At 57.8% G+C, this 26076-nt stretch overlaps 1 protein-coding gene across 1 annotated transcript in view; it reads left to right on the forward strand.

The window, feature by feature from the left end:
* Positions 1–1063: 1063 nt before the first annotated feature.
* Positions 1064–26076, forward strand: part of SDC3 (syndecan 3) — a 34132-nt gene continuing 9119 nt past the window's right edge. Inside the window, exon 1 of the mRNA XM_036257383.1 lies at positions 1064–1216. Within this exon, the coding sequence (XP_036113276.1) occupies positions 1079–1216 (138 nt within the window). The 5' untranslated portion in view covers positions 1064–1078. The remainder of the gene's footprint in view (positions 1217–26076) is intronic.

The following is a 26076-nucleotide window of genomic DNA, read 5'->3' on the forward strand; positions in this document are numbered from 1 at the left end:
TTTGTGTTGAGCACCCACTATGTGCCCGTCTCTGTGCTAGTACTGGGGACACAGCAGCAAACAAGAGACCCAGCCCCTGCCCTCCTGGGCTCCTGGGCGTTAGCTGTGGGAGACCTGAAAGAGTAAGTCAAGTGCACAGTGGCCAGATGGGGATGGGGCACAGAGACAAATTCAGGCTGACCAAGCAGGGTGAAACGACAGCCCTCAGCGCCTGCACTGAGGGAGTGGGGCTCCATTCCACCTGAGGAATCTGGGGGGGGGGAGCACTTCCGAGGTCACACAGCTGGTGGGGAAGCAGCACCACATGAGGTCTGCCCAGCTTTCTGCAGATCCAGTGACAGGGCCCAGAAGTCAACCCCCTGGTGCAGAAGGGAGACTGAGGCGGGTTTCCTGCTCTGGGAGAGGGGCGCGGGGAGGGCTGCACCTGATCTGGGGTCACCCAGCCCATTCTGTCCTGGAGACGTCAATGCCCAGGGGGCTTGGATGACCCAGGTGATGGGTCCTGACAGAGCCATGAGAACGAAGCCCTTAGGGGGAAGCTGCTAATGATCACACAAATGCGACTCTACTGGGACCCTCCGAGGAGCCAGGCCTGTCTCCCCACCCTTCCCTCATGACAGCCCGAGGAGGCGCGTCCGGAGGGACCCCTATCTTGCAGGCCGAGGCTCAGTGAGCCCGGGTCCTCGCCTTAGGTGGCACAGCCGCGGGCTGAGCGCCGCTGTCCCGCTGACCCCACTGCGGCGCGACAGCCTTTGCAAGGGCGCGGGGCTCCGGGCGGGGAGCTGCGGCGCGGGGGGCAGAAGGCCGGGGCGCGAGGGGCGGGATCGCTGGGCGGGGGGCGCGCTCGGCCCCGCCCCGCCTCTCCTCCCGCCCCGCCCGCGCTGGGGGCGGCCCGGCGGCGGCGCACGCTTCCTGCGGGCGCGGCGGCTGTGGGCGCGGAGCCGCGAGGCGGAGCCGGGCCGCCGAGCCGGGAGCCCCGAGCGAGCCGCGTCGGTCCAGCCGCCGGGCCGCGCCGCCGCCGAGCAGCCGCCCCGCGCGCCGCGCCTCGGGAACAAAGGCGCCCGCCGCCGCCGCCGCCATGAAGCCGGGGCCACCGCGCCGCGCCGGGGCCGCCCACGGGGCAGGCGCTGGGACGGGGGCTGCGGCCGGGCCCCGGGCCCGCGGGCTGCTGCTGCCGCCGCTGCTGCTTCTGCTGCTGGCCGGGCGCGCCGCGGGGGTGAGTGACGGCGCCCGCCCGGCCGGGACCCTCTCGTCATCCCCGGCCCCCTCCCCGTTCGCGCACCCTGGGGTGGCATCGGAGGGGAAGGCCACCCGCCGGCGGTCGCCTCAGGGGACTCGGTCCCCTTCCATGTGGGACCCTGCCCCGGAGGGAGGCCCGGCGGAGCCAGCCCTGCTCCCCCTCCCCAGGCTCCTGGAATCCGCCTGCCCGGGCTGAACCGGTCCCCGTATGGGTGAGGGGCGCGGGCCTGACGGCGGGCCGGGTCGCCGGCGGTACCAGAGCTGGGTGTGTCTTGGGTCTGGAGTAAACGTGGATTTTGCTCGTGGGTGTGCCCAGACCGCGGCCACTTTTAGGGCATCGGGTGTGTTCTCCCTACTGGGGGAGGGTGTGCATTGGGTTCCTCCCAGGGTATCCTTGAGGGCAGTGGGGTCCCTGAGAAAGGGTGGGGTGCAGGGTGACTTGTGTGAAGGTGACCTGAGGGGGGTGAGGGTGACCGTGTGTGTGTGTGTGTGTGTGTGTGTGTGTGTGTGTGTGTCCACTTCAGTGAAGGGTGCTGGGACCTGTGGTGTGTGTATGGGTGAAAGGGATGGGTGAGTGCCATCATGCCCTATGTATGTGTTTAGTCCTGTGAGGGTGACCCGTTGTGCATGGTGTGTACTAGCGACTGGGCTGGGTGACTGTTGGCTATGGCTGTGTGTGCCTGCAGGGGTGAGTGTGTGGGGAGAGACCTCGGTGGTGGGCGTGTGCGCCGACCCATGGGAGTGTGTGCGCGGACTCATGAGAGTGTGTGCATCCGTGCAGTGCATGCAGGTGCATGGGTGACTCTGTGCACGGGGCATGTACTCCTGAGGGCGGCCAAATGTGTGCAGGTAGAGGTGATTGTGAATGCAAGAGGTGACACCTGAGCGTCCCTTTGAATGACCAAAGCAGCAGCAGCAGCTGTGGGGTTGAGCTCTGTCCCAGGTCCAACAGGGGGAGCAGGAGGATATAGGGAGGAAGGGCCACCTCCCCACTTTGAAGGACTCAGGTTCCAAGTGAGTCCCCCCCACCTTGCCCCCATGGGCATATGTCTGAAGCCTGAACTGGGAATGAGCTGGGCATTTCTAGGCCCAGTCTCCTTAGTTCCTTCCAGGAACTATGCCTGTCCCCCATTCCTCAGGCTGAAATGGACCCAGACCTCTCAGACACCACCCCCTTCAGGGTCCCCACTCTGCCCCTGCAAGTCTCCTTGAGCCTCTGTCAGCCAGCCTATAAGTTGGAGGAAGACAGGCAGGGGCTCAGAGGTTATCTTGGGCAGATGGACTACTCACTGGCCCCCCTATCTGGGAGCTGGGGGCTGTAGGTAGGGGAGTGTTGAATGCCAGGGGAACTACCCGCATGGTGGCTGGGTGCTTTGCTCCGCTCCCCTGGGGAGGGGGAGGAGGGGTCCCGGGAGAGCATTACACTTCTGGAAGACCATCTTCAAAATCAGTCTTGTGGCCTTGAGTTCAGATTCTGCTACTACCCCTGGCTCATGGTCTGACCTTTGACAGATCATCTCATCTCTCAGAGCCTCTCTTTCCTCTCTGTGAAATGGGGCTAATAACACCCTCCTCAAAGATGAAAAGAGAGGATGTGTGTTTCATAGACGCAGCTCAGTAAATGCGTGGTGTATAAAAGAGTGAAAACGGGCTCAGGACTAAATGCTTTAGACTTGGAAGCCTAGCAGGAATCTCAAGCTTTGTGACCCTGGGCAAGTCACATCCCTCACTGAACAGCTGTTCCTTATTCATACACCAAGGCTAATAATTCATTCCCCAGGAGGTGGTGGAAGCAACTGATTTGAGAGTGTGCCAGGTGACAGGCCCAGGTGCACAGTAGGGCCTCAGTGAGGCAGGGTGCCCTTGGATCTGAGGGTGAGGTAGAGGGTGTGATTCAGACCCAGTGCTGGGTGGCAGAGAAAGCAGATCCTTGGGGGCTCTGGGCCTGCAGACTGCTCTGGCTGGGCTTGACTTGAAGGAGAGGAGGGTGGGGCTCTCCAGGCCTCACACCTTCCCTGGGGTCCAGCTGTGGAGGAGGGGCATCACCTCATCTGGCCTGAGAGGCAAAGGTTTAGTGGGATGCCACACCAGAGAAGAAGGGTGATGCCTGCAGGAGGGACTAAGTTAGACCAAGAGTCCCAACTGGGGTGTGTCCAGGAATGGCCTCCATGGTGGGGTCCTCTAAGGATATCTCTGGGATGGGAAATGGCTGGTCAGAGGAACGAGATGGCCCCTAGGTCTGCCCACGAGCTTGAAAGGGAGTGTGTGTGTTGGGGGAGCTTCCAGAGTGACCTCAGTGGGGATAGCAGGTCTCATTCATGCTGCAGATGGTGAGTTGGCGTGTGTGTGCATGTGTGTGCGCACGTGTGCGTGTGTGTGTGCATGCGCACGCACCTCCTGGCATCTGCTTTGAGGAGTTTTCTCTTCTGAGAGACCAGGTGACTATAACTGTGAAGGACTTCTGCCTTCAGGCACCTCAGCTGCTGTACTTACGTCCCCACCCAGAAAGGCTTGGAGAGTGCAGATCCTGGAAATTTGGGCTTTGAAACATGTTCTTTTAGAAGCTCAGGGATGGAAGGGATTTTTAGGGGCCCCTTAGTCTTGTTTGAATACTCACAGTGATGGGAGTTCACTACTTTGTGGCTGTGTGACTTTGTGAAAGTTACTTAACCTCTCTGTGCCTTTGTTTCCATGTCTGTAAAATGGAGAGACTACAAGAATGAAAAGGGTTAATATATAAAGCTCTTAGGACAGTGCCTGGCACATAGTAAGCACTCAACAATGTTGATTTCTTATTCTTTTACAAGGTTGCCATTCTGTGGTTGGGCATGTGGCAGTAGGGGTGGGGAGTGGAAGGCTGAGGGACGGTGGGGAGGGGAAATCAATCTGGAAATTCTTCTGAAGCCCCACCCCTAGGCCTGGTGGTTCCTGCTCCTTCCCCACCCCCACATGTCAATCATTCAGGAGCTCCCTACTCCTCTGCCCTCCAGCTACTGCTCTGTGGACTCTGGACATTGGGTGGCCAGGGCAAGATTGTTCTCACTGTAAAAATGAAAAGTTGAGGCCCCTGGTGCTGTTCCAGATCAGGGCCTGACACAGGGGCACCACAGGGGTCTGCTGCCTATTAGCCCCCAAGGTGGCAGGGGCTCTGGGAACAGACACCTGCTGTGTGATTTGGGGTCAGGGGTTTCTGTTTCGACTTGCTCATGTGTAGAATGGGAACAGTGACAGCGCCAGCCCTGCAGAGATGTCGCGATGAGAAAATGAGTCCCTTGAGTGGACTGTGTGAACCTGCCATGGTGTGTGCTCTCAGCAGAGGGGGTGTGAGCTCTCAGCAGATGGGTCCCCAGGAGGAGCCTGGAGAGGTCAAGGAGGGTGTCTTGGAGGAGGAGGTTTGGGGCTGAGCTATAAAAGTGGTCACCAGGACATTGAGCAAGCCGTCACTTGCCCTGACCCTTGGCTTTCTTATCTGTCAACTGGGGACCAATACTGGACTTACAGGACTGCACTGGGAGTCACCGCACCCTCACAGCAGAGCTGGGGTGGAACCTGGTGCCTGCAGCTGCGAATCCAGTGTTTCTTGTTCCTGGTGCTGGGGTTGGTGTGACTGAGCTCTGCTGTAGAAAAAAGAGTTTGGCCTTTTGAACACAAATGGCTTTTTCCACCTGATGGATTGGGGCATGGAGGGCCCCCCCCACCCCCCGCCAGCACTGGGGCAGGGCAGCTCTGGGCTTGGGTTCTGGAAAATGCTAGAGCAGCAGGGGGTGGGTAAGAGGGGCATCCTGAAGGGGAGATGAGGGGCAAGACAGTTCCCCCAGAAGCCAGATCCTGCACAAACCTCCCTCCCGTCGTCCCTTTCATCGTCCCTTTCGTCGGAGCGGGGCCTTCCCCCAAAGCCGCAGGGGGAGAGGGATGGCCGCTCTGGAGGGCCGCAGGGGCTTCCTGAAGGCTGTGGGTGGGAGGCGGGCAGTTCCCATCGCTGCCCCTGGCAGGGGCCTCCACTCCTCTGAGTGCTTCACGATAGAGCCAGCATGTATTGAATCCTCATGATCATCTTTGGAGGTAGGAATGATCAGAACCCTTATTTTACAGAGGAGGAAACTGAGGCATGGAGCCGGTAAATGACTGCCCCAAGGTCACACCACTGGAACGTGGCAGAGCTGGTTTGAGCTGGGGCTTGGCAGGCTGAAAGAACTGGATTGTAGTCCTAATTTTATCCCCTTGTGTGTGATCTTGGGCAATTTACTTCACCTCTCTGGGGCCTTCCTAACCCCCAGATTATGCCCATGTCACTGCTGTGTCACACGTGTCTGTTCTTTGCCAGGCTCTGGGCAGAAGTGTCCGTATGTTTTCTCATTTAATTCTCACCCTAGTCTCAGAGGTGGGTGAAGCCTGGCCCTGGAGCCCTTGCGCCTCCACCACCTCTCAGGGCTGTCGGCTGCTAGGTGGGCGGGGCTATTGGGAACATCATTGGGGATGATCCAGGAGAGCTTTCTTTGTAGACTGTGTAGAGTTGTCAACAAAACTGGGGAGTGGGGTGGGGGTGGGGCTCGTGTCTGGGCCACATGATGGGAAATATTTAGAACCTGAGGATGAGAGGGCTCCAAAAAGCCTCCATCCCCCTAGACACACTCTGGATGCCCGGGTTGGGGCTCACTCTCTGCACAGTGGCCAGGCCTGCCTTTAGTCCCCTCTGGCCCCTAGAGAGTTGCTCTGTGGAGCTCGGATTTACACCCCTGCTGCCCCATTCTTGAATCCTGGCCCTACTGCACCCAAGGTTCTCTCTGGCCGGAGTGGCCAAGGCTCAGAGAGGAGTGACTTGGTGAGTCTGCACGGCAGTCAGGAGAAGCGTCAGGATGCCTTCTTGATAGATCATGAGCTCCCCAGGCAGCCTCTGTGGCTGCCTTGTTCTTTGCTGAACTCCCAAGGCCAACTTTGTGTCCGGCCCAGAATTGAATGGTTTGAATGAATGAGTGAGTGAGTGAATGAATGAAGGCAGGCAGGCAGGCAGGAAGCCAGAACTGGGAGCTTTGGAGCGCAGGCTGGGGCTTTGTGTTCTCTCCTGTGGAGTTGGGTTGGGGGACAGAGTGAGGCTGGCAGAATCCTGCTGTGTCCAAGGCATGTACGCATGGGCTGGGAGGTGGCAGGGGGCCATGTGGGCTGAGCCTGTGGTCTGAGTGCCGGGACTCAGCTACCACATCTGGGTGGGACAGAGGCACTGTGGCTCTGGGCTCCAGCCCAGCCGCTAGGAGCCCTGTGATTTTGTGTCTGGGGAGCCGGGTGGCCAGAGCCAGAAACTCTCCCAAGGCCCAGCCCCTTGTTCCCACCTGCCCCAACCCCCACCCCAGTAGGGAGTAGGGTCTGGGCTGGTCCTGGACCACCTGGCTTGGCTTGCTGTCCTCTCTAGTGGTCCACCGCATCCTGGGAACATCAGGCCAGTGCCCGGTAAATATTTGTTGATTGACACCCCTCCTACTCCTTGCCTTGGCTCCCAGCCTCCCAAGATTCCAGGAGGCCTGGTGGCCTTCACTTCCGGCCCTCTCCCTCCAGAGCAGGCCCTGGCCTGAGGGGTGGCTGCTCCCCTCCCCCACTGACCAGGCCTATTCTCAGCGCCAAACAGGAAGCTGTGATTACAGGGGGAGTCTGAGCAGCAATGGCTGAGGGCCCAGCTGGGGGTGGGGGTGGGGACAGCCTTGGACAAATGCTCTGGCCCCTTCCCTACCTGGCTGCTGAGGGAGAGCACAGCTGGCCTTTTACACCAGGTGGAGAGGGTTTTGCAACATCCACACCCCAGCTGGCTGAGGTCTGCCTCCTTCCCACCTCTGGGTTCCCACCTAGGCCTTGGTGCTGTCTGTTTTGGGTTCTCCAACCTCAGGTGAAGCTGAGGTAGTAGAGGAGCAGGGACCCTAGAGCCAAGTAGACCAGGGTTGAAATCCCGGTTCTGCCAATTTCTTGCTGTGTGATCTTGGCAAGTTCACTTAACCTCTCTGAGCCTGTCTCCTCTTCTTTCTTTTTTTAAAAATACGTTTTTATTGACTTTTTAGAGAGAAAGGAAGGGAGAGATAGAAACATGGATGTGAGAGGGGCTGCCTCCTGCACACCCCCTACTGGGGATCGAGCCTGTAACCCAGGCATGTGTCCTGACCCGGAATCAAACCGGAACTTCTCAGTCCACGCGACAACGCTCAATCCACTGAGCCACGCTGGCCTGGCAGTCTCTTCTTTAAAATGAGTTAAGAATACCGCTGCCTCAGAGTTGTTTGGGAATGAGCAACATGAAATAATAAAGTGCCGAGTCCTTGCATTTACCTGCTTCCACTTGGCTGTTTTCCTGGCCTCTCTTGGTCTCACCTGAGGAATGGCTTTTGGGGGCGGGGATAAGGTCTTCCCTTGGAGACTGTGAGGACCAAGTTATGACTCAAAGCAGAGCCCTGGGTGGGGGTCACCTTACAAGGGGGAATTTGGGGCAGGACTTGCCTTTGGAGCTGCAGGCGGGGGGCCGGGTCGGAGAAGCACTTCCCAGACCCTCGTGGCGCTGAGTTCACAGGGAATTCGCTTCTCCGGAGCTGTTGGCAGTCCAGTCTGGAGCCAGAGGATGGGGCTCCACCACTCTTTAGGTTCTCCAGTCCTGGAACCCCAGAGAGACCTGCTGTTGGCCGCATTAGCCCAGCACATGGTGACACCAGGTTCTTTTCATTTCCTTCCAGCTGGGAGCTCCTGCCCTGGCAGGTGGCCGTTGATGTTTGCATAGGAGCTCGGAGGCGGGAGGCGGTCAGCCCCCGGCCTCTCACAGAGGGAGTCCTGCAGCTCAGAGATGGCCTGGGTCTTGCCCAAGGGTTGGGCTTGGCCTCCATCCTTAGGTGGTTTCATTGAGCCTCCTGGCTGCTCGGAGGCTGGTGGCGGTCCCCTCACTTCAAGGCTTGGAGATGTTACGCCACCTGCCAGAGCTCATGCGGCCGGGTGTGAGTGGAGCCGGTGTTCAGTCACCCTTTCATCTGACCTGGACTTCTGTCTGTCCCATTGCTGACCTTGTCATCACAACCCCTTCAGGGCCAGGGTTTTCTATGATGAGGGCGGGGCAAGGGTGATATGCTGATTAGGGCCTTCATCCTGCTTTCGGACGGTTGTGGGCCTGCTTTACCTGGGGTTGGCCTCTGCCCAAGGCCTCCAGAGCTCTCTGTACCCCCTGCACTGCCAGCCAGCCAGCCCTGGTCACCAGCCCAGACTTTAATAAGGGTAATTTAGAATCAATCACCAGTGGGATCTGCGAAATCTAATAGCAGCAAACTGATTGCCCGTTTGACTGTGGGCACCAGTGTAGCTCATTAGGCCAGCCCCCCTCCCTGGGCTGGGGCTTGGGGGGCTCTGTGGGGGCTAAGCAGGCAAGGCTCCTGGAGAGTTGGGGGGCTGTTATACTGGGAGCAAGGGAAAGGTAGTCTTGCTTCTTGGGGGGTCTGGCAGAACCCACAAACTGCTACCCTCTCCAGGGCCCAGGGCTGGGGGGTGGGTACCTGTGTGTCTTTGCCCTTCACTCACCCGCCACGTTTACTGCCGCCTCCTCGGCCAGGCTGCTCTTGAGGGTGGGGTGGGAACGTCTGCAGCTGAATTCAGCCTGGTTTCTGCCCTCAAGATGCTCTCTGTGTTGGGGAAGTAGGCACAGATGGTGACAGTGACGATGACACTGGCCAGTACTTCGTGTAGCAGGTGGTTCTAAGTGCTTAACGTGCTTGACTCAGTTCTCACCATGACCCCAAGAGGTAGTACTGTCATCCCATTTTACAGATGGGGACCCGGAGGCCCGAGAGTTTAAGCAGTGTGCCCAAAGGAGGCAGTTAGCAAGGAGCTGTGGTCTGCGAGCCCTGGATGCCATGTTGTTTGGGGGTACCTCGGAGCACTGGGCTCCCCAGGGGGTACGTGGCTGTGCGCTCACGCATGGGGGCCTGTCTTTTGCTCGACCCGGTTTGTCCATTCTGCAAACACTGAGCATCTGCTGTATGCCGGGCCCTGTGCTGGGGGCTGTGGGTGAGCAGGTCATTGCGTGTGTGTGTCCTGCGCCTTGTCAGTGAGCCTCGCTCGACTGTGGTGTGTGTTTGTGGTGGTGTGTTGTGCCTGTGTGAGGTTTCGGGGAGGCATTGAAGAGCAGCAGGGAGGGAAGCACGCCTCCCCCTTGGAGGCAGGTTCGAATCCCAGCTCTGCCGAGCAGAGCAAACTTGGGCAGCGACTCCTTGCCGCAGCCTCAGCTGCTCTGTCCAGTGGGGCAGTCAGGCCCCGCTCTGCAGGCTGCGCTGAGGGCTGTTTGGGGAGGTGCAGCTAGTTCACTAGGCGGCAGCTAGTTAAATGGAGGCTGCTGCTGGATAAGTTACTTTTATTTTACTTATTTTCATTGTTCTTCTTTCCCTAAGATGTCACATCTCAGAGGTGAATCTGCTTCTGGCTTGTCCAGTGACCGTGGACAGCTTTCCCCCCTCTGAGTCTCTACTTCTACATCTGTAAAGTGGGGAGATAGGACTGGGTGGCCCAGGGACCCTTCCATTCTTCACATTGGGGAACTGTCAGAAAGACCTGGGGCCCGAGGGCAGGGCCTGACCTGAGGTGGCCCATTTGGGAAGGGAGGACAGGCCTGCTGGACTCGGGAAGGACGGGAGGCCTGTTTCCTTCACGCGGCTTGTCTGCGGTTCCCCTTGGCCAGGGTGTGGGCCACCCTCTCCTGTCCATCATGCTGAGCACTACCTCTCTTCCCAGCCTCTGGGACATGATCACATTCAGGCCAACTGAGCCCTTTCCTTCTATGGACTCCTACTTATCCTCCCAAATCCAGCACAGATGTCCCCTCTTCTGGGGGTCCGTTACTGAGCTCTCCTCATGCACAGTAAGCCCTTCTCAGCCTCTCCTTCCCTGCCTCCCTCTTGTAGATGCCAAGGCAGGGCTTTTCTGGGTGGTGGGATTCTGTGCTAAGCCTGGACTCTCTTACATTGCTCCACAGTGTCTGGTTCCCCACAGAGTTGCATCCTATCTCCTTGGATCCCTTACTTGGATACATTGTTGCAGCAGCTACTCCCCCAATTACATCATCTCCCAGTTCAGCCCTCACACATGTTACTTTGTTTCATTTCCCTAAATTCTGACATTGCTCTACTGTATCTTTTTTTTGCACACTTTCACACATCCTCAATCTTTTTGACTTCTAGTTTTCCCCTGTTGTCACACCTTGTCCTTCCTCCCCCTCCCCCTGCTCCTGCGATCCCCAAGCTGGTGGACGCGGAGAGTGGAGGCTGGCTGCAGGGAGCTTTCCTACCTCCTGCAGTGGAGGGTGGACTGGGCCCTTTTGGACTCCACCTTTCTGGAAGGTGGACATACGGTGAGATTCTGGAGGCTCAGGCTTGGTTATGAGCGATTTTCTCTCGTTGCTCTCCGCCTCTCTCCCCATTGCAACCCTCCTACCCACCTTCTTCTCCTTTGTCTCCTCCCTGCCTCCCCCACCCCATTTCCCACCCTCTTTTCTTCTTCCTTCTCCTGCTCTGGTCCCTGGAGGCCTCTGCCTCACTCCTTGGCTGGTGGGAACCTCTCATCCCCTTGCTGCCACTCAGTGGGGCCAGGCCCTGAGGAGTCCTGGGGACAGGGGTCAGGACTGGAGGACTTCTTTACTACTTGCCCTCCTGGGCCCTGTGCCTGTCATCTCCCCCCCCCCCCCCATGAGAACATGGTACCCATGGACAGAGCGTGGCTGTTGAGGGTCCCCCAGTGGTGAGAAGCAGAATAGCTTCCCCAAGAATGGGGCCCCCAGGTGGCCTCTGGGGGCTGAGCCTGGGCTTGGCTGAATCCTGCTCTCATGTGAGGTAGTGGGGCTTGGAGGCTTTTGGGGACAATCCAGAAGAAGGGGTTCTGGCTCTGTGTTTGGGGCATGGTCTGTGAGGCTGTGGTTGAGCCTGGGGTGATCCTTTTTCCGCGTGGAGCTAAGGCCATGTTTCTGTTCAGGTCTGGGCGAGGGGCTGGGCTTGTATGCTGCTGTGTCTGTGCTGATGAGTGGCCCTGGGTATCTGTAGGGAAGGACTTTGTGGTCTATTCCTTTGTCTTCAGCTGTCTTAGTGTCTCAGATGTGAGGCCAGGCTGGGAGGATTCAGGAGTCCCCAAAATTGCTGCCTCTCCCCTTTCTCAGCTGTAGGGAGCTTACCCCAAACAGGTGGGTGGCCATGGATATTTGCAGCTCATGGGAGAATAGTGGAGGAAGATGGGGGACACGCTCCCTACCTCAGGGGAGTGAAGGCACACGTAGAAATGTGCATACTGCAGACCCATTTGTGTACGTGAAGTAACACGCATGTGTGTACTGCAGACCCATTTGTGTACATGAAGTAAGATGCACATGCATACTGCAGACCAATTTGTATACGTGAAGTATAAAATGCAGTCCTGAGTACACACCCTTGTCCTGTGCACACATGTGGAGACACAGGCCCACATACATACCTGAACACAAGGGCACACAGAAACAGGACAACACATACTCTACCTGGTGCACGTGTGCCACTCATAGAGATAGAGCCCATGTACTTACCTGGACACACCCAGACCCACCCAGGCATTCGAGCCCATCTGACAACCCGCAGGTGTACACACAGGGATGTACCTGCACGCATGCCCAGAAACACTCTGGATATGCTTGTACATGTGCACCTGTGTGCCTGCATGTACACACCCACAACCACGCACATACGCCTAGAGCTCTAAGCTACCAGGAATGTGTCCACCCTTAATCTCAGCTCTTAATCCTCGAATCTAGGGAGCCCAGGCCAGAGGGGCAGCTGGTCCTCTGCCTCCTCAGCGGTGATTAAGGGGGGGTTCAGAGGGCTCAGAGCTTTGTCTTCTGCCTGACCTCCAGGCACACTGCACAGTTCAACACTGGGGTCCCGTCAGAATTCTGTTGTATGTGATTTAGCAAACCTTGGGTGCAGACATGCTGGGAAGGGGGTGGGGTATGACTGTGTGTCCCTGAGGCATGTACAGCCAGGGTCAGGGAGGCGAGGGGAGGCAGTCCCTTCAGTTAACCCCCTGCCTGATGCAGACCCCGAGTCAGGATCTTCAGGGATGGCACCCTGGGGACACTCATCCCTGGGACCCTTGTTTTTGGCCAGAGCATTTCTGGACCAAGTGGGAGGATGAGAACCAACCAGGAGATGCTGAATTTGGGGCCTTGAGCAGAGAGGGGGGTGGTCACCGGGACAAGGTTGGGATGGAGAAGCTTCCAGGAGGAAGGGAGGCCTGAGCTGGGCATCGAAGGCATCAGCGCCTGGGCATTTGGAAACACAGGGACTCTTGGTGTATCTTTGAGTGGGTGTGAGAAATGGCAGGAAGAGGGTGGTTTGGGCATCAGCCCCACTTGGACTCTGACTGCAACCTCCACTTGTCCACTGGGTGGCCTTGGGTGGCTCACCGCATTCATGTCCCCCTCTGCAAAGCTGCATGGTGATGACCATTTTGCTGCACAGCCATCACGAGCATTAGGGCTGCCGTGGCCCAGGGTCCCTCATGTTGCAGGGCCCAGAGCTGGTGCCCAGGGCTGGCAGTTATGGGGGCAGTGGTAACGAGAGGCCTCTGTTACTGCAGGGGTGACAACCACCACCCCGTCCTTGTCCTGGGGTTCGGGGAAGATGATTGGGTTTCAGAAACAGCTCCTCGCTGATGCCCAGCTCAGCTTTGCTTTTCCAGGTTCTCTTTGCTGCAGTTCCTGGGCTGGACCATTTGGGGCTCATTCATCCAGGCCTCCCGCGACTGCTAGGGCCTGGGGCTAGGCTGGACCTGCTGGAGCTCCCTGCCGGGAGTGGGCAGGCTGGTGTGGTGCGGGCTCTGATGGTAGGAGCCCAGGGCTGTGGCCTCTGACCTCTGAGCTCTGACTCTGCTTGTGGAGGGTCAGGTGATGGGTGGGCTGAGACCTGAAGGAGGGTTTGGTCTGGGAAGCCATGTTTCCGTGACATGTGAAGGGAGGAGGGCGTACCTCATCCCTGGGTTGCAGGGCACTGGGGGCCAGGACACTCAGGGTCCCTACATTCCTTGTGGGTGTTTGGACTCCTGTGTCTGAGCTCAGTCTCGGGGGGCGGGGCCCTGCTGAAAGGCAGGGGCTGAGGATGGGCTGGCTGGACCAAAGGACGTGCTGGACTCACAGGGGGCTGGTGGGTGAAGTCGGGGAGAGGATATGGGGCTCCGGGGTTCTGTGGCTCCCTCTACCCCAGAGCTGAGATGGAGGGACTGGAGGGCCCTGTGGGGTTCTCAGCTTCCCCTCCTTAGGCCCCTCTGTGGCCCCTGCCCTGCAGTTTGTTCCGTAAGGCTATGAGGTCACCCCCCCCTTTTTTTTAAATCCTCACCTGAGGATATGTTTATTGATTTTAGAGAGAGACGAAGGAAGAGAAACATTGATGTGAGAAACATCAATCAGTTGCCTCCTGCACATGCCCCAACTGGGGATCGAACCCGCAACCTTTCAGTGTACAGGACGATCCTCCAACCAACTGAGCCACCTGGTCAGGGGCACTTCTTGCCCTCTTAGTGACTAGACGGGGGACCAGAGCCAGAGCCAGGGCCTGGGAAGGTCACTGAGGTAGTGGGCTGGAGGCAGGGGACCGAGGGGCACAGGCTCTGTACCTGAGCTGGTCCTAGTTGGCATTTGTGGGGTACTGAACACCTGCCAGACTGAGGCCTGGACCAGCCCTCAGGACAGACAGGCCTCTGAGCAGAGAATTAGAGGGAGGAAACCGGCCAACCAGCCGGGGGCTCGGCGGCTGCCAGCTGGGCTGGGTGGAGGCCGGTGCCCAGGAGCCAAGTGGCAGCAGGACAAGGGATGAGGGGTGGGCCCCAGAGACGTGTCTGTCTTCATGGCTGCCCTAGACAGCCACAGGGGGCAGGGGACAGACTGACTTGTCTTCAAACTCAGATGCACTTCACCGCTGGGGCCCTGCCAGCATCCTGCCCGCCTGGCAGGGACGTGTCCTCATGTCTCTTTCTCGGGGCAGCCAGGGGCCAGCCACATGGACAGAGACCTGGGTAGGGGACGTCAGGACCACTGAGAGCTGGAGCTCGGACACTGGGTGTAGGAATGGAGGTGGCACCGGCCTGAGTTCAGAGCTGCCGCCCTTCTCTTGGGTTATTCTGGGCCAGGCCTGCCCTCTTCCTGCGGTCCCACCTGACAAAGTGGCCTTTGATAAACAGAGGCGGCCACTGCTGTGCCGGGCCGCTCCCACATGCGGTCAGTCAGTGTTTGCCCTCTGGGGTGGGAGCTGGGAGGCCTCACCTGGGGCTGGGCTGGGGAGACAGACGGGAGAGGAGGTGGGTGAGCAGGGATGAGGTTCATCCCCTCTCCCAGCTGAGTATTTGAGTCCAGGCTCTGCTGTGTGACCCTGGGCAAGTTCCTTGTCCTCTCTGAGCCTCAATCTCACAGTCATTCATTTTTTCCCCCCTAAACAAAAGCTTTATTGAGGTTTAACTCCCCTACCATACAATTCACCCATCTAAAGCATATAATTCAGTGGTTTTTAGTATATTTAGAACTGTGCAACCGTTGCCAATTTTATACATTTTTATCATCCCTCCCCCCAAAAATACCCTGTACCTGTGAGCAGTCACTCCCCGCCCGCAGCCCTAGGCAGTCACCAGTTTACTTTCCGCCTCTATGCATTTGCCTGTTCCAGACACTTCATGGAAGCGGCACCGTATGATATGTGGTCCTTTGTGACCGGCTTCTTCCACTGAGCATCATGTGCTCAAGGTCCGTCCGTGTGGTGGTGTGCGGCAGCCTTCTGTTCCTTTTGAAAAACAATGTCCCTTGTATGGACATCCACCTTTTGTTTACGCATCGGTGGGTGAACATGTGGGTTGTTTTCACTTTTTGGCTGTTGTGAGTAGTACTGCTACTTTAAAGTTGTGTGGCCATATGTTTTCAGTTCTCTTGGATAGACAGACACCTGAGGAGCGGGGTTGCTGGGTCACGCGTGGAGTCTGTCCAGCTTTCGAGCCAGCCGCTGCCGGCCTGTTCGGAGAGGCGCGCGTGTTCCATTCCTGGGTGGCGGCAGGACTCTGCCTTCCCCGAGCCTCCCCAGCAGCTCCGACTTTCTGGTTACGTTCGTTCCTGCATCCATTCATCCCTCAGGAGGTATTTATAGGACGTCTATATTTGACGAGGCCCTGCCTGTCTCCCAGGACTTGGCGATGGGGGTGAGAGCTTGTGCATCCGCTGTCCCCTCCCTGTCCTGACCCCATCTGTGTTCATCTTGGGCTGGAGGTAGCGCTGGAGGCTAGTGTGGCCCCAGGCAGGTGTCTGGGGGCTCTGCTAGTCCCTCCCCCGGTTTTTTTGGTCTGATTCCTTGCTCTGTGCCTGGTTTCCCATTTCGGCAGTCGTGGTGGTGGCCTTGGAGGCCCATGGCTCACACTGTCTGAGTCTGGCTGGTCCGTCCCTGGAGTGGGGCAGCTCTGAAGCCAGTGGGACAGCCCCGGGTGGGGGTGGGGAGTCACACCCTCTCCCTGGCTAGTTCCTGCAGGTTATAGGTAACCCAGCGACCGGGAAAGTGAGGGGCCACGGCCCGCTGCTCAGGAGGCTGGGCCTGGACACGCACAGGTGGGGACATTGTAGGGGCTATGTGTGTGTTGTGTGGCCTCACGGTGATGCTGGCATGTGCCGGGGAGGCTTTGGGGAGGATGTCAGAGCCGTGTGCTAGCCCAGCGCAGCTGGAAGGGCTGGGCCTGTCTTGGGCTGATTCCAGCAGCAGCTGCTCAGTTTGCTGGGGGTCAGCCTAGTGGAACCCCAGTGCCGCTGAGGTCCCTGGATCCCCTCTCATCTGGCTTCAGGTGGCCCGAGGATCCTTTGGCCTTTTGAAGCGGCCTTCCCTTGGGTCCTGTGGGCCTAAGAACCAGACATAAGGCCCTGGGGCTTCTCTGTTCTCTCAGCCCCTTCCCTGTCACCCAGCCCCACACCCACCTGCCTTCCCCCATCACCTCCATTCTGACTCTCCAACTAGGTTCTCTGTGAGCTCCAGCAAGCTGCCCGGCCTCTCTAAGTCTGTGGGGTAAGGTGGCCCATCTCACCTGGCTTCAGTAAGGGCCTGGTGCTTAGTAGGTGCTCAGTAAATACTACTTTTCTCCCGCCCAGGCCTGATTTGTCAAGTGGCCAGAATTGTAGGCTCTCCTGGGAGCCTGCTAATCTGCATGTTTTGCATATAATTTGCATAGTTGTTTTATGAAAAACTATGTTGGGATCAGTCTCAATTTCTCTTCCCTCCTTCCAGCTCAGTTGGATTCCCCCTGGTTGGATTTTGGAGGGACCAGAGAGAACCTTCATCCAAGCCCCTGATTTTATACGTGAGGAGGCTGGGGCCAGAGGACAGGTCCCTGCCCAGAATCACATAGTGACTGGGGGCAGGAAGTGGGTGCTGGGGTTTTGTAGGGGGTGATCCCGCTCATAGTATTCATTGAACAAATATTGATGGTGGTTGACTGCGTCCCAGAAATATTCTGGGCCCGCAGGACACAAGTGTGGCGTCGCAGACCCCGCCGGCACTCCCGGGAGCTGCTGGAGGAGAGTCGTTAGGCAGACAAACAAGCTAATTTCAGGCAGCGGTGAGCTGGACGCCCTGGTGCTGACAGGGCCAGGGTGTGTGGGAGGTCATTTGGATGGATTTGGTGGTCAGCAACAGGGTGAGCTTGAGTAGGGACACTGTCACGGCCTGGCACCTCCTAACGGCAGTAACTGCTCGGCACATCGCAGCTGGTCTCGTGTTGGGGATCATTGTCCCCATTTTGTAAGGGGGCCAACTGAGGCCCAGCGAGGTGAAGAGACATAACTGGGCCATTGGAACGGGGACTGGAATACCTCACCCCATACAGCTTGTTCCTTGGAGGCTTATGGGCCCAGGAAGGGGCGAGCCCTTGCCCGTTGGCAGGGATGGTGGCAGAGCCCAGAGGCTCATCGGAGCCACCTGTTGATGAGTCACGGGGTGGTGGGTGGGGCTGCTCACCTGAGCCAGGCCACCTGTGCTGGGAGCAGGAGCTGTCCTCTCTTTCTGCTCATTCCCAGCCTTCAGTCAATCTGTCCGTCTGTGTGGGGCCCTGGTGCGGGAAAAGGGGGGCTTATGGAGACTCTGACACTCGCCTCACCCTTGAGCTTTCTGGTGGGGACGCTGGCGAGGGCTGAGAGGGGGTGTGCACTGCACTACCTAGAGCACGGTCTTGGGGTTCAGCTAATCCTGGGTTCAAATTTGGCCCCGTTGCTGTGTGACTTTGGGCCAGCTGCTTTACGTCTCTGAACTTGGTTTGCCCGTCTGTGAAATGGGGTGGCCTTCCTCGTGGGAAAGAGAAATGAGGCTGTGCATGCGAGGAGCCTGAGCTTCGTGAGTGGTGAGGGCGGATTGGCCGGGCCTCCTGGGAAAAAGCCCTGTGAAATGTGTGTTGTCTCTCAACCTGGCAGCCTGCATGCATTCTCAGGGGTTCAGCGAGACCAGGGTTCACATCCTGCCGTGACCCCACTGGTGTCTTAGCAGTGCCCTCATCTATAGGTGGAGACAGTAGAACTGCTTCCCAGCATGGTGGAGTAAGTTCAGGGAGACTTGGTGGAAGGGGCCACAGAGCGATGGAAGCATGGTTGGTGGCCCCTCTTTCCCCAGCAAATGATAACACAGTGGAGATAAGAGTCCCCAAGAAGGGACCCCTAATTCAGACCAGGCAGGTGGTTGGCGCGGGGAGGCCTCGCAGGGGAGGTGCTGTTTGAGCTGACTGAGCGCATACCTGTCTTGCAGATTGGGGGACCCGAGTGCCTAGAACAGTGGTGGGCAGAGCAGGTGCTAAGTGAATACTGCATGTGCTAACGAGCCAGTGGAGTAGGTGCTGGTGGCAGCGGTGGGGAGGGGTGTTCCAGGAAGCAGGAACAGCAGGTGGGCAGCCTGACTGGTTCCCAGGAGGGTTTAGTGTGGGAGGGGCATGGGGGTGGGCAGGGCTAGTGGGCTGCTGGGTCCAGGGCCTCAGTGGGTGGTCCTGCTCTCAGGCATGAGCGTGGGGTCAGGGATAAATGAGCAGTGAATCAGGGTGGCCAAGAGGGTGACGCTAGAGAGCAGGTGGCTGGGGATTGATGGCAGTGAGCGGAAGGGGTCCCAGCCCTGGGTTGAGGAGGGGGCTGGTTCTCCCAGGGTCTCATTGTCACCCTCCGGCGAGGCCCAGGTGACAGTGTGGGCAGCTCTAGGGTGGCCAGCCAGCACCCTGTCTGGGCCTGGTGGGGAGGGCAGGGCCAGGAGCGGGGCTGACGGGAGAAGGCGGCGGGCGAGTGAGGCGTCCAGCACTGTGGGCCAATGTGGCCGCCCGCCACGCCACGTCGATGCCAGTGTGGAGGAGCGAGGCCCTGCCAAGCCAGCCGGCCGTGGTGAGGCACAGCACACCGGCCCTGGCGCCCGGGCCTGCCAGCTTCCTCACAGGCTCTTGTGTTGTTTCCTTTCTGCCGAGTCCCCTCTCTGCTCCTAAAGTTCCCCAGGAACAGTGCCAGTGGGGTCTCTGCGGAACGAAGGGCCAGGACTCTCACAGACCGGAGGATGGCAGAGATGGGCACTCAGAAACAACGTGCTGTCCCTAAAAAGAAAACTTCTCTGAGTTTATCGTGGAAAATGCACAGGTCCTGGGAAAAAAACAAAACAAAAAACTGTCTGTAATCCCGTTGCTCCGAGAGAGCCTCCGGGCGCCGTCGGTAGAATCCAGCGTTTAGAAATTCACTTCGGCAGTGAGCTCATTAAAGCTGCATCACGTTCTTTATATTTCCTTTGTAACCTATTTTTTAAAACTTGATGATAATAGTACTAATAGCCAACATTTACTGAGCAATTCATTAACGTGTGGGCACATGGGGTCTTTTCCAGCGAACCCCGTGAGGTGGGTATGGTGATGTTTGCTCACCAGGCAGAGCAGCTGAGAGCGGAGTACCAGCCCCGGGCCACCCCGGTGTGGAGAGACGACCACGCGTGACCCTCTGCCCAGCCCTGCTGTGTTGCCTCCTGGCGACCAGTGCATGCCTCTTCCCATGTCCTTAACTGTCCTTTGAAACAAGTGAAAAAGAAAAGCCTTCGTTATGCATTTATGCCTTTTAAAGACCTGATTCAATAGTATGGATTTGTGAAAAGCTAATTACTGACAGCTGCGTTACGTAGCCCATCAGGGCTGTGCCCTAACTTATTTAACCAGTCCTCTGTTGTTGGGGATGTAGGTTATTTCTAGTTTTTCTCTCTCTTTTCATTTTGTTTATTTTTTGTTAATCCTCAGCTGAGGATATTTTTCCACTGATTTTTAGATAGAGTGGAAGGTAGAGAGAGAGAGAAACATCGATGTGAGAGAGACACAGTGATTGGTTACCTCTTGCATGACCTGGATCGGGGCCAGGATTGAACCTGCAACCCAGGTATGTGCCCTTGACCGGGAATTGAACCCGAGACTTTTCAGGCCGACTGCTCTGACCGCTGAGCCAAACCAGCCAGGGCTACTTTCTCTCATAACTAACGTTACCCTGGATTTCTTTGACCCAAGGGTTGAATTTGTAGATGCCCAGAGTGTCAGAATTAGCAAGGCCCTTGGAGCGCCGAGCTCGCTGTTCACTTTACAGATGGAGCAAGGGAAGGGAGACGGGAGGAGGGGACTTGTCTGGCTCCCAGAGGCTGTGGCCTCCGGAGCTGGGACGGAGCTGGGACGTTGCCTGCTCCCCTGTCTGGCCCAGGTGGGCATGGATGAGGGCAGTGCCCTGTGGGGAAGGAGTGTTCTGGGGGGATAGTGGGGCACAGGGGTGGGTGGTGGAGAAAGTGGTGGCGGGCGGGCTAGAGCTGGTGGTGGAATTGGGGCGTGGGCACGGAGGGCTCTGTGACAGGCTGTCCTTGGCAGAGCAGCTGGCTGGGAGGAGATGGCTCCAAGGGCTTCCTGCCCTCAGGCTGCCTGCGGAAGGTCCGGGGTGGGTGTTTGGAATCAGAGTGGTGGGAGGGCGTGTCAGTGACTGTGCGTCCGGACTTTGCTGATCTTTCTTCTGGTGGATGTCCCGTCAAGTTTAGCCTGGGCTTTCTCTGCCCCCCCCTCCTTCCCCAGGCCCTTCTGCTCTCTGGGACCCGGGTCTGTGGCCCCGTCCCCCGCAGACGCAGCCTTCCTGCCCCTCCCCCCTCCAGCAGCAAGTGTCTGTGGTGGATGCTGGGTTCCCAGCCAGGGCAGCTGTGGACGGGTTGGGGGTGGAGACCAGGCTTCCCCCTTCCTGGTCCAGGCTCTCCATTGTGTAGCACCCTTGGTTGTCCTGCTGCCCAGAGCCTGGCCCCGGCCCACATTCCTGCAGTGACGCTCTGGGTCTCCGGGTTGGAACTGGTGAGCGTGAGGGGCACTGAGTTCTCACAGTACTGAGGGCTTTTGGGGACGGGGCTGGGGGGGACGAAGCCTGTGGGGATCCAGAGGGCTCTGCTCAGATCACCAGCTTCCAGGAGCTGGTTAAGTCGTCCTAGGTGCTTGGACAGATCACTTTACCTCTCCGAGTGCTACTTGGTGTGGAAATTCCCCGCCACTGACCCCTCCTATCAGGGGTGGGACAGTGCAAGTCTTTTTCCTCTTTTGGCCTCAGTTTCCACATCTGTAAGAAGGGAGAGTTAAGTTCAGTGATCACTTAGGCCTTAAGGTGTAGCCTGAAGGTGAGCTGAGGTGGGAAATGTCATGATAATACCAACGAGCGATACAGAGCCCGTGCTGGCGATCATCTCCCATGGTTCTCACAAATGCTCTGTGCAGAACGGGCTCTCCTGGTCTCCATTCAACCACACAGAGGCTCAGGGTCACCCAGCAAGTAAGCAGAGCTGAACTTGAACCCAGGACTGAATCCAAAGCTGGGATCCCAACTGCTGCTCACATTGCCTCTAGTCACTACTAGAGCAGTGCCTGCATCTGGCTGTGGCAGGGGAGGAAGCTTGGGCAGAATTAATTACACACGATTTTGTTCTAAGCCTTTGCAGCATGATTAGCACTGCACAGGGTGCTGGGCTCCTGGCCTCCTGCCAGCTGACCTAATTTGTGTCTGTGTCTGTCACTTGCCCTTTCTCCTTTCTCTCTGCACTCTCCCCTGCTGGGTGGCCTTGGCAATGCCTCTTACCCTCTCTGGGCATGTGTAGCCTCATCTGCAGCATGGGTGTAGTCATCCTGATTCTACTTCCTTCATGAGGGTGGTGAGGCTGAAATGAGATCAGGTCTTCAGAAAACAATAATGATAGAAATAATAACATGTAACTAATGATAACCAGTTACATGTATGTGTTCAGCTCTACGTGTTGAGTCCTGTGCTCAGCTCATTATCTGCATGATCTTGTTTGATTCTCACAGTGATTCTATGAGCTGCACCTTATTATTATCATCCCTATTTTACAGATGAGAAAACTGAGGTGCCAGAGATGCGGGGACTTGCCTGCGTTCCCGTGGGTAGGAAGGGAGGCGCTGGTCCATTCTGGCTTAACTTCTGTGCTATCCTGTTTGTCTGGGAGGCTCATGCTGGGGGAGGAGGGGTGGTGGGGCTTGGGCATGAGAGAGCCCAGACCTCTGATCTTGGCAAAAGGCTGAGGGCAGAGGGAGGTGCCCCGGCTTTCTCCTTGGCTGTGTACCCCACGCCCAGTGGCTGTGAAGTGAGGAGACTTACCTGACATCTAGCTGCTTTGGGCACCTCACCTGAAACTCTAGGAAGAGGACCTGGGAGGGATGAGTGGTGAGTGAGGGGCCCCTCTGATTGCTGTGGGAGCCTTAGGTGCTCTTTGGGGTGAGGCTGTGGGGGTCAGTTCAAGACGAATAATGGTGTGGGCACAGTGAGGGAAAGGCCTGGCGGGGCCACGTCAGTCCACGGGGAAGGGTGCCGTGTCTCACCCTGGTACTGGTGTTCTGGTGTGTACCCGGAGGGCGGTGTGCCTGGTGATGTGCACAGTGCATGTGCCTGGGGATGCAGGGCTTGTTGGTAGGCATTTGAGAGGGTCATGCACATGGTGGGGTGGGTGCCTGTTCAGGGACGCATGGGTGGAATGGTCTGTGAGAGCTCGTGGTGTATTTGCTGCGTGCTAGAGTGTGTGTACCGTGTGCGTGGACACTGGGTGTGTGTGGGTGGCTCTGCGCAGTTCTGAGCCGAGCTCATGCAGCGAGGAGTGGGGCTGTGGGTCACAGTGCAGGAGGCCTGGGTGAGCAGTGGGTGGTGCTGGCCCTGGGCAAGGACTGCAGAGACCGAGGCCTGTGTTCAGGTCTCAGTTCTAAACTCCAGCTCCAGTGTCTGCGTCTGTGAAAAGGGGACAGTGAAACTCTGGGAGTCTGTGAGGGCTGAAGGAGTCATGCGGGGTGGGCTGCCGGTGCCTGACCCCGGGCAGGCCCCCGCAGTGGTGGGCAGAGCTCTCAAGAACCCACTTGAGCCCCTTTGGTGGCTCTGCTGGGGATCTCAGACCTTCACTGGCCATGTACAGTGATGTGCTTGGACATGGGGAAGGATTGGTGTGTGCCCTGGGGGAGGTGTGTGCCACCCATGTAGAGATAAGATTTTGCTGACGTTTGTGTGGGTTATTTGTGGGTGTGGGAGGTGTGGAGCAGGGTGCATTAGTGTGTGTGTGTCTGTGGGTACATGTGTGGCTAGGGGTATAGTAAGTGGGGGATCATGGGATGGTGTGTGCTGGGCTCTCTGTTGTCCATGAGCTAACGTGGGCACACAGGTTGGGGTCAGTAAATGTTGCTCATAATTGTGTGTGTGTGTGTGTGTGTGTGTGTGTGTGTGTGTGTGTGTGTAGCTGTGTGTTCTGTAGGGCGTGGCTGTGTGTGCTGGGATATGTGGTGTGTGCATGAGGATGTTGCTTGATTGTTAGCTGCAGTGTGTGTGTGTGTGTGTGTGTGTGTGTGTGTGGCATGCAGGAGGGTGTGAGTTTACCTGGAGGGATGCAGTGAGGGTCAGGGGGAGGCCAAGGGTCCTGGGGCGTTCAGATTCACTTCTCCTTTAAGGGAATGGAATAGTTATTATGCTAATTATGCATGGATTATGCAAATGTGAGGTCGTTTGGGGGTCAAAGGCTGTTTGTCACCGCCCTCCTCTGGTATTTTGTGACTTTTGAGGCTTTCCTTGCTGCCTCCCAGGCTCAGTTCCCCACCCCCATCTCTTTTCTCTGTCCTTTCTGACCCCCTGGGCTACAGCCACCAGCAGCACCCTGCAGCGGTCCGGGAGGGCCCCACTGAGCCCTGGTCCCCAGCTGGCCCAGGGAGGGGTGGAGCTGGCACCTGTCACCTTGGGGGGAGGTGCTGGGCAACATAGCATTCTGCACCCCAGCTCCCACCCCCACAGTCACAGGGGTTCCCAGCATTTAGCTTCCCAGGGCACTTCAGGGGTGATTGGGCCGTTGGCCACCCCTCCCCCACCCCGTCTGGGGCTGCTTATTTTTCGGAAAGAATGGTCTCTTGGATGCAGGTTTGGAAAATCACTGAGGTGGCCCCTTCCCCAGCTTTGTCTGATGAGCATGAGGCTAAATTAAGATGTGAGAGAATTCTCTCCCTCCACTTCCCACTCTCGCCTTCTCTTTCACACAGCGAGTCCTCCCTCGATTCCTCCTGTGCCCCTCTGACCCCTGGCTTTCCTCAGTCCCTGCTTCTTCGTCCCATGTCTCTGCCCTCCCCCCTCCCTGTCATTCTCTCCGTTCCTCCTTGATCGCTCCCTCTCCTGCCCCCCCATCTCTGTGGGGAGCTGGAGCTCCTGGTCCTTAGCATGGTCGTCATGGTAACGGTTGTCATGTCAATGGCTACTGAGCTGGGGATGAATAGTATCTAGGTGAGAACTACCTGAGTGGAGGCTGATGGGTTCACAGGAGGATCCATGCTCATCTCTGGGCCTCAGAGGTGCAGAGCGTGCACCCCTACCCAGTGCCACCCCCATGCATGTGCCTGTTTGCCCCCAAAGGCACACCAACACAGGTACCTCTCTGGCTGGCTTTAGGTGAGTGTGTGTCCAGGTTGTGTCTGTGTACATTCTCCCTGTGTCTCTGGGTGTGTCATTTCAAGGGTCTGTGTGGCTTTGGGGTAGGGGTCTTTGGATTTTCCTGCAGGTCTTTCTGGGAGCAGGGTCTCAGGGGCTGCTGGGTGGCACTTGTCACCAAGGAATTGTGAGGACCCCCTGTTTTGGCCTTCACATTTATCCCAGTTTGGGAGTCCCTAGGGACCACAGACTTTTAGACCCTTCCTCCCAGTGAGAGGTCTCCCTGGCCTGCCTGGGAGGATGGAAAGACAGGAGGGCCCTACACAGGAGTGCAGCCTGTGCCCTGGTCCCTGCCCAGTCCCCATCCTGCTGGGTGGCCCTGGGCCGGAGCTGCAGTCTCTGGTTTCAGGTGGTTTGCTGAACTGAGCAGCGTCTCCAAGGGACTCGAGCTGGGCTAGCCCAGGTTTGGAGGCTGCCAGTGTAGGGAGCCTTCCAGCCCCTTACCCCAGGTCCTGGGGGGTTGGGGTGCAGTGGGGGTACAGACAGAGCTGGGGGAAGGAGGATGGTGGCTGCTCTGAGCTCCTGGAATGTCTAAGCCAGAGGAAGACCCAGCAATTAGTCCCGGGAGCAATTACACTAATTGTTCCACTCCATGACTCACTGGTAGCAAGTAAATACTGATTAATTCATTACTTTGAGACCGTGTGTGTATGTGTGTGTGTGTGTGTGTGTGTGAACAAGGGCAGGGGTTAGAGGACTCTCCTGGCCCCCTGCCTGGCTGGCCTGGGTAGGGCTTTGGAGCAGGTGGTCGAGGCTGGGGGCAGGAAGCCAGGATGGGATCCTCTCTCTCACTCTGTAGGAACTCCAGAGGGGGCTGAGCACAGAACACAGTGCCCACCACCCTCGCCTGCTCACATACCCTCCATGGCATTATGCCAGTCCAACTGCAGATGCGCAGCCTCCGCCTCAGATAAAGTCGTCGGGTGGACGTGAAGTTCTGTGCTGGGTGGACATTTCCTGAGCACCTACTGTGTGCCAGACAGGGCCCTGCCTTCACCGAGGCGCCGTTTAGTGGGGTGAGCACAGTCACCAAACCAGTGCACACGTGAGCAGGCACAGCTCGCAGTAGTGAGATGTGAACTCAGAAGCACAAGATGCTGAAACGTCAAAGCAGGAGGGCTTCTCAGAAGAAGGAGTAGGAGTTGGCACAAAGTCGGAGGATAAAAGGAGGGCCAGGAAGAGTGTTCTAGATGGAGGGACCAGCAGGAGCGAAAGGCAGTAGAGACTAGGCCTGTTCCAGAAGCAGAAGGGGGCCAGGTGGCTGGAGCCCAGTGACTGAAGGCTGTAGAGGGGCCCTGGAGGAGGCTGGCGGGCAGGAGGGCGGCCCTGGGCACACACGCCCCCCTGGATGCACAGGCCCCCCTCGGAGCCTTTGTGTCTTCTTCCCTCTGCCATTCTCTCTCTCTTTCGCTGTTTAATACTCAAGTGCTGATCCTCTGATCAGAGTACCTGGAGTCTCTTGCCTTATTCTGGAAAGCGCTCAGGAGGCAGGGACTGTGGCTGGGATCAGTCTGGAATCAGGGTCCAGGTGTGGCTGGAGGCAGGGCCACGCCTCCCCTCCCAGGGGGTTTGACTTCTGTATGGATGTCCTTTGTGCTGGCTCTCAGCCCAGGGCTGCAGTAAGGGGGGACAGTCTGGACCCAGGAGCCCCAGTTCCCTGTCCTCTGGGGTTCTAACAGTAGGAAGAGTCTGGGGCCTGGTGAGCTGACCCCCGGAAGGCCCCTCTCAGCTCTCCTGACCCCTGCAGACCCTGGAGGCTGCCTCAGGTCCTGAGCTGACTCGCGGCTGAGAGCCTTTGTGGGAGGTGACAGGGTGCTGACGTCTAG

Source organism: Molossus molossus, unplaced genomic scaffold (assembly GCF_014108415.1).
Source record: "Molossus molossus isolate mMolMol1 unplaced genomic scaffold, mMolMol1.p scaffold_m16_p_12, whole genome shotgun sequence".
NCBI lineage: Eukaryota > Metazoa > Chordata > Mammalia > Chiroptera > Molossidae > Molossus > Molossus molossus.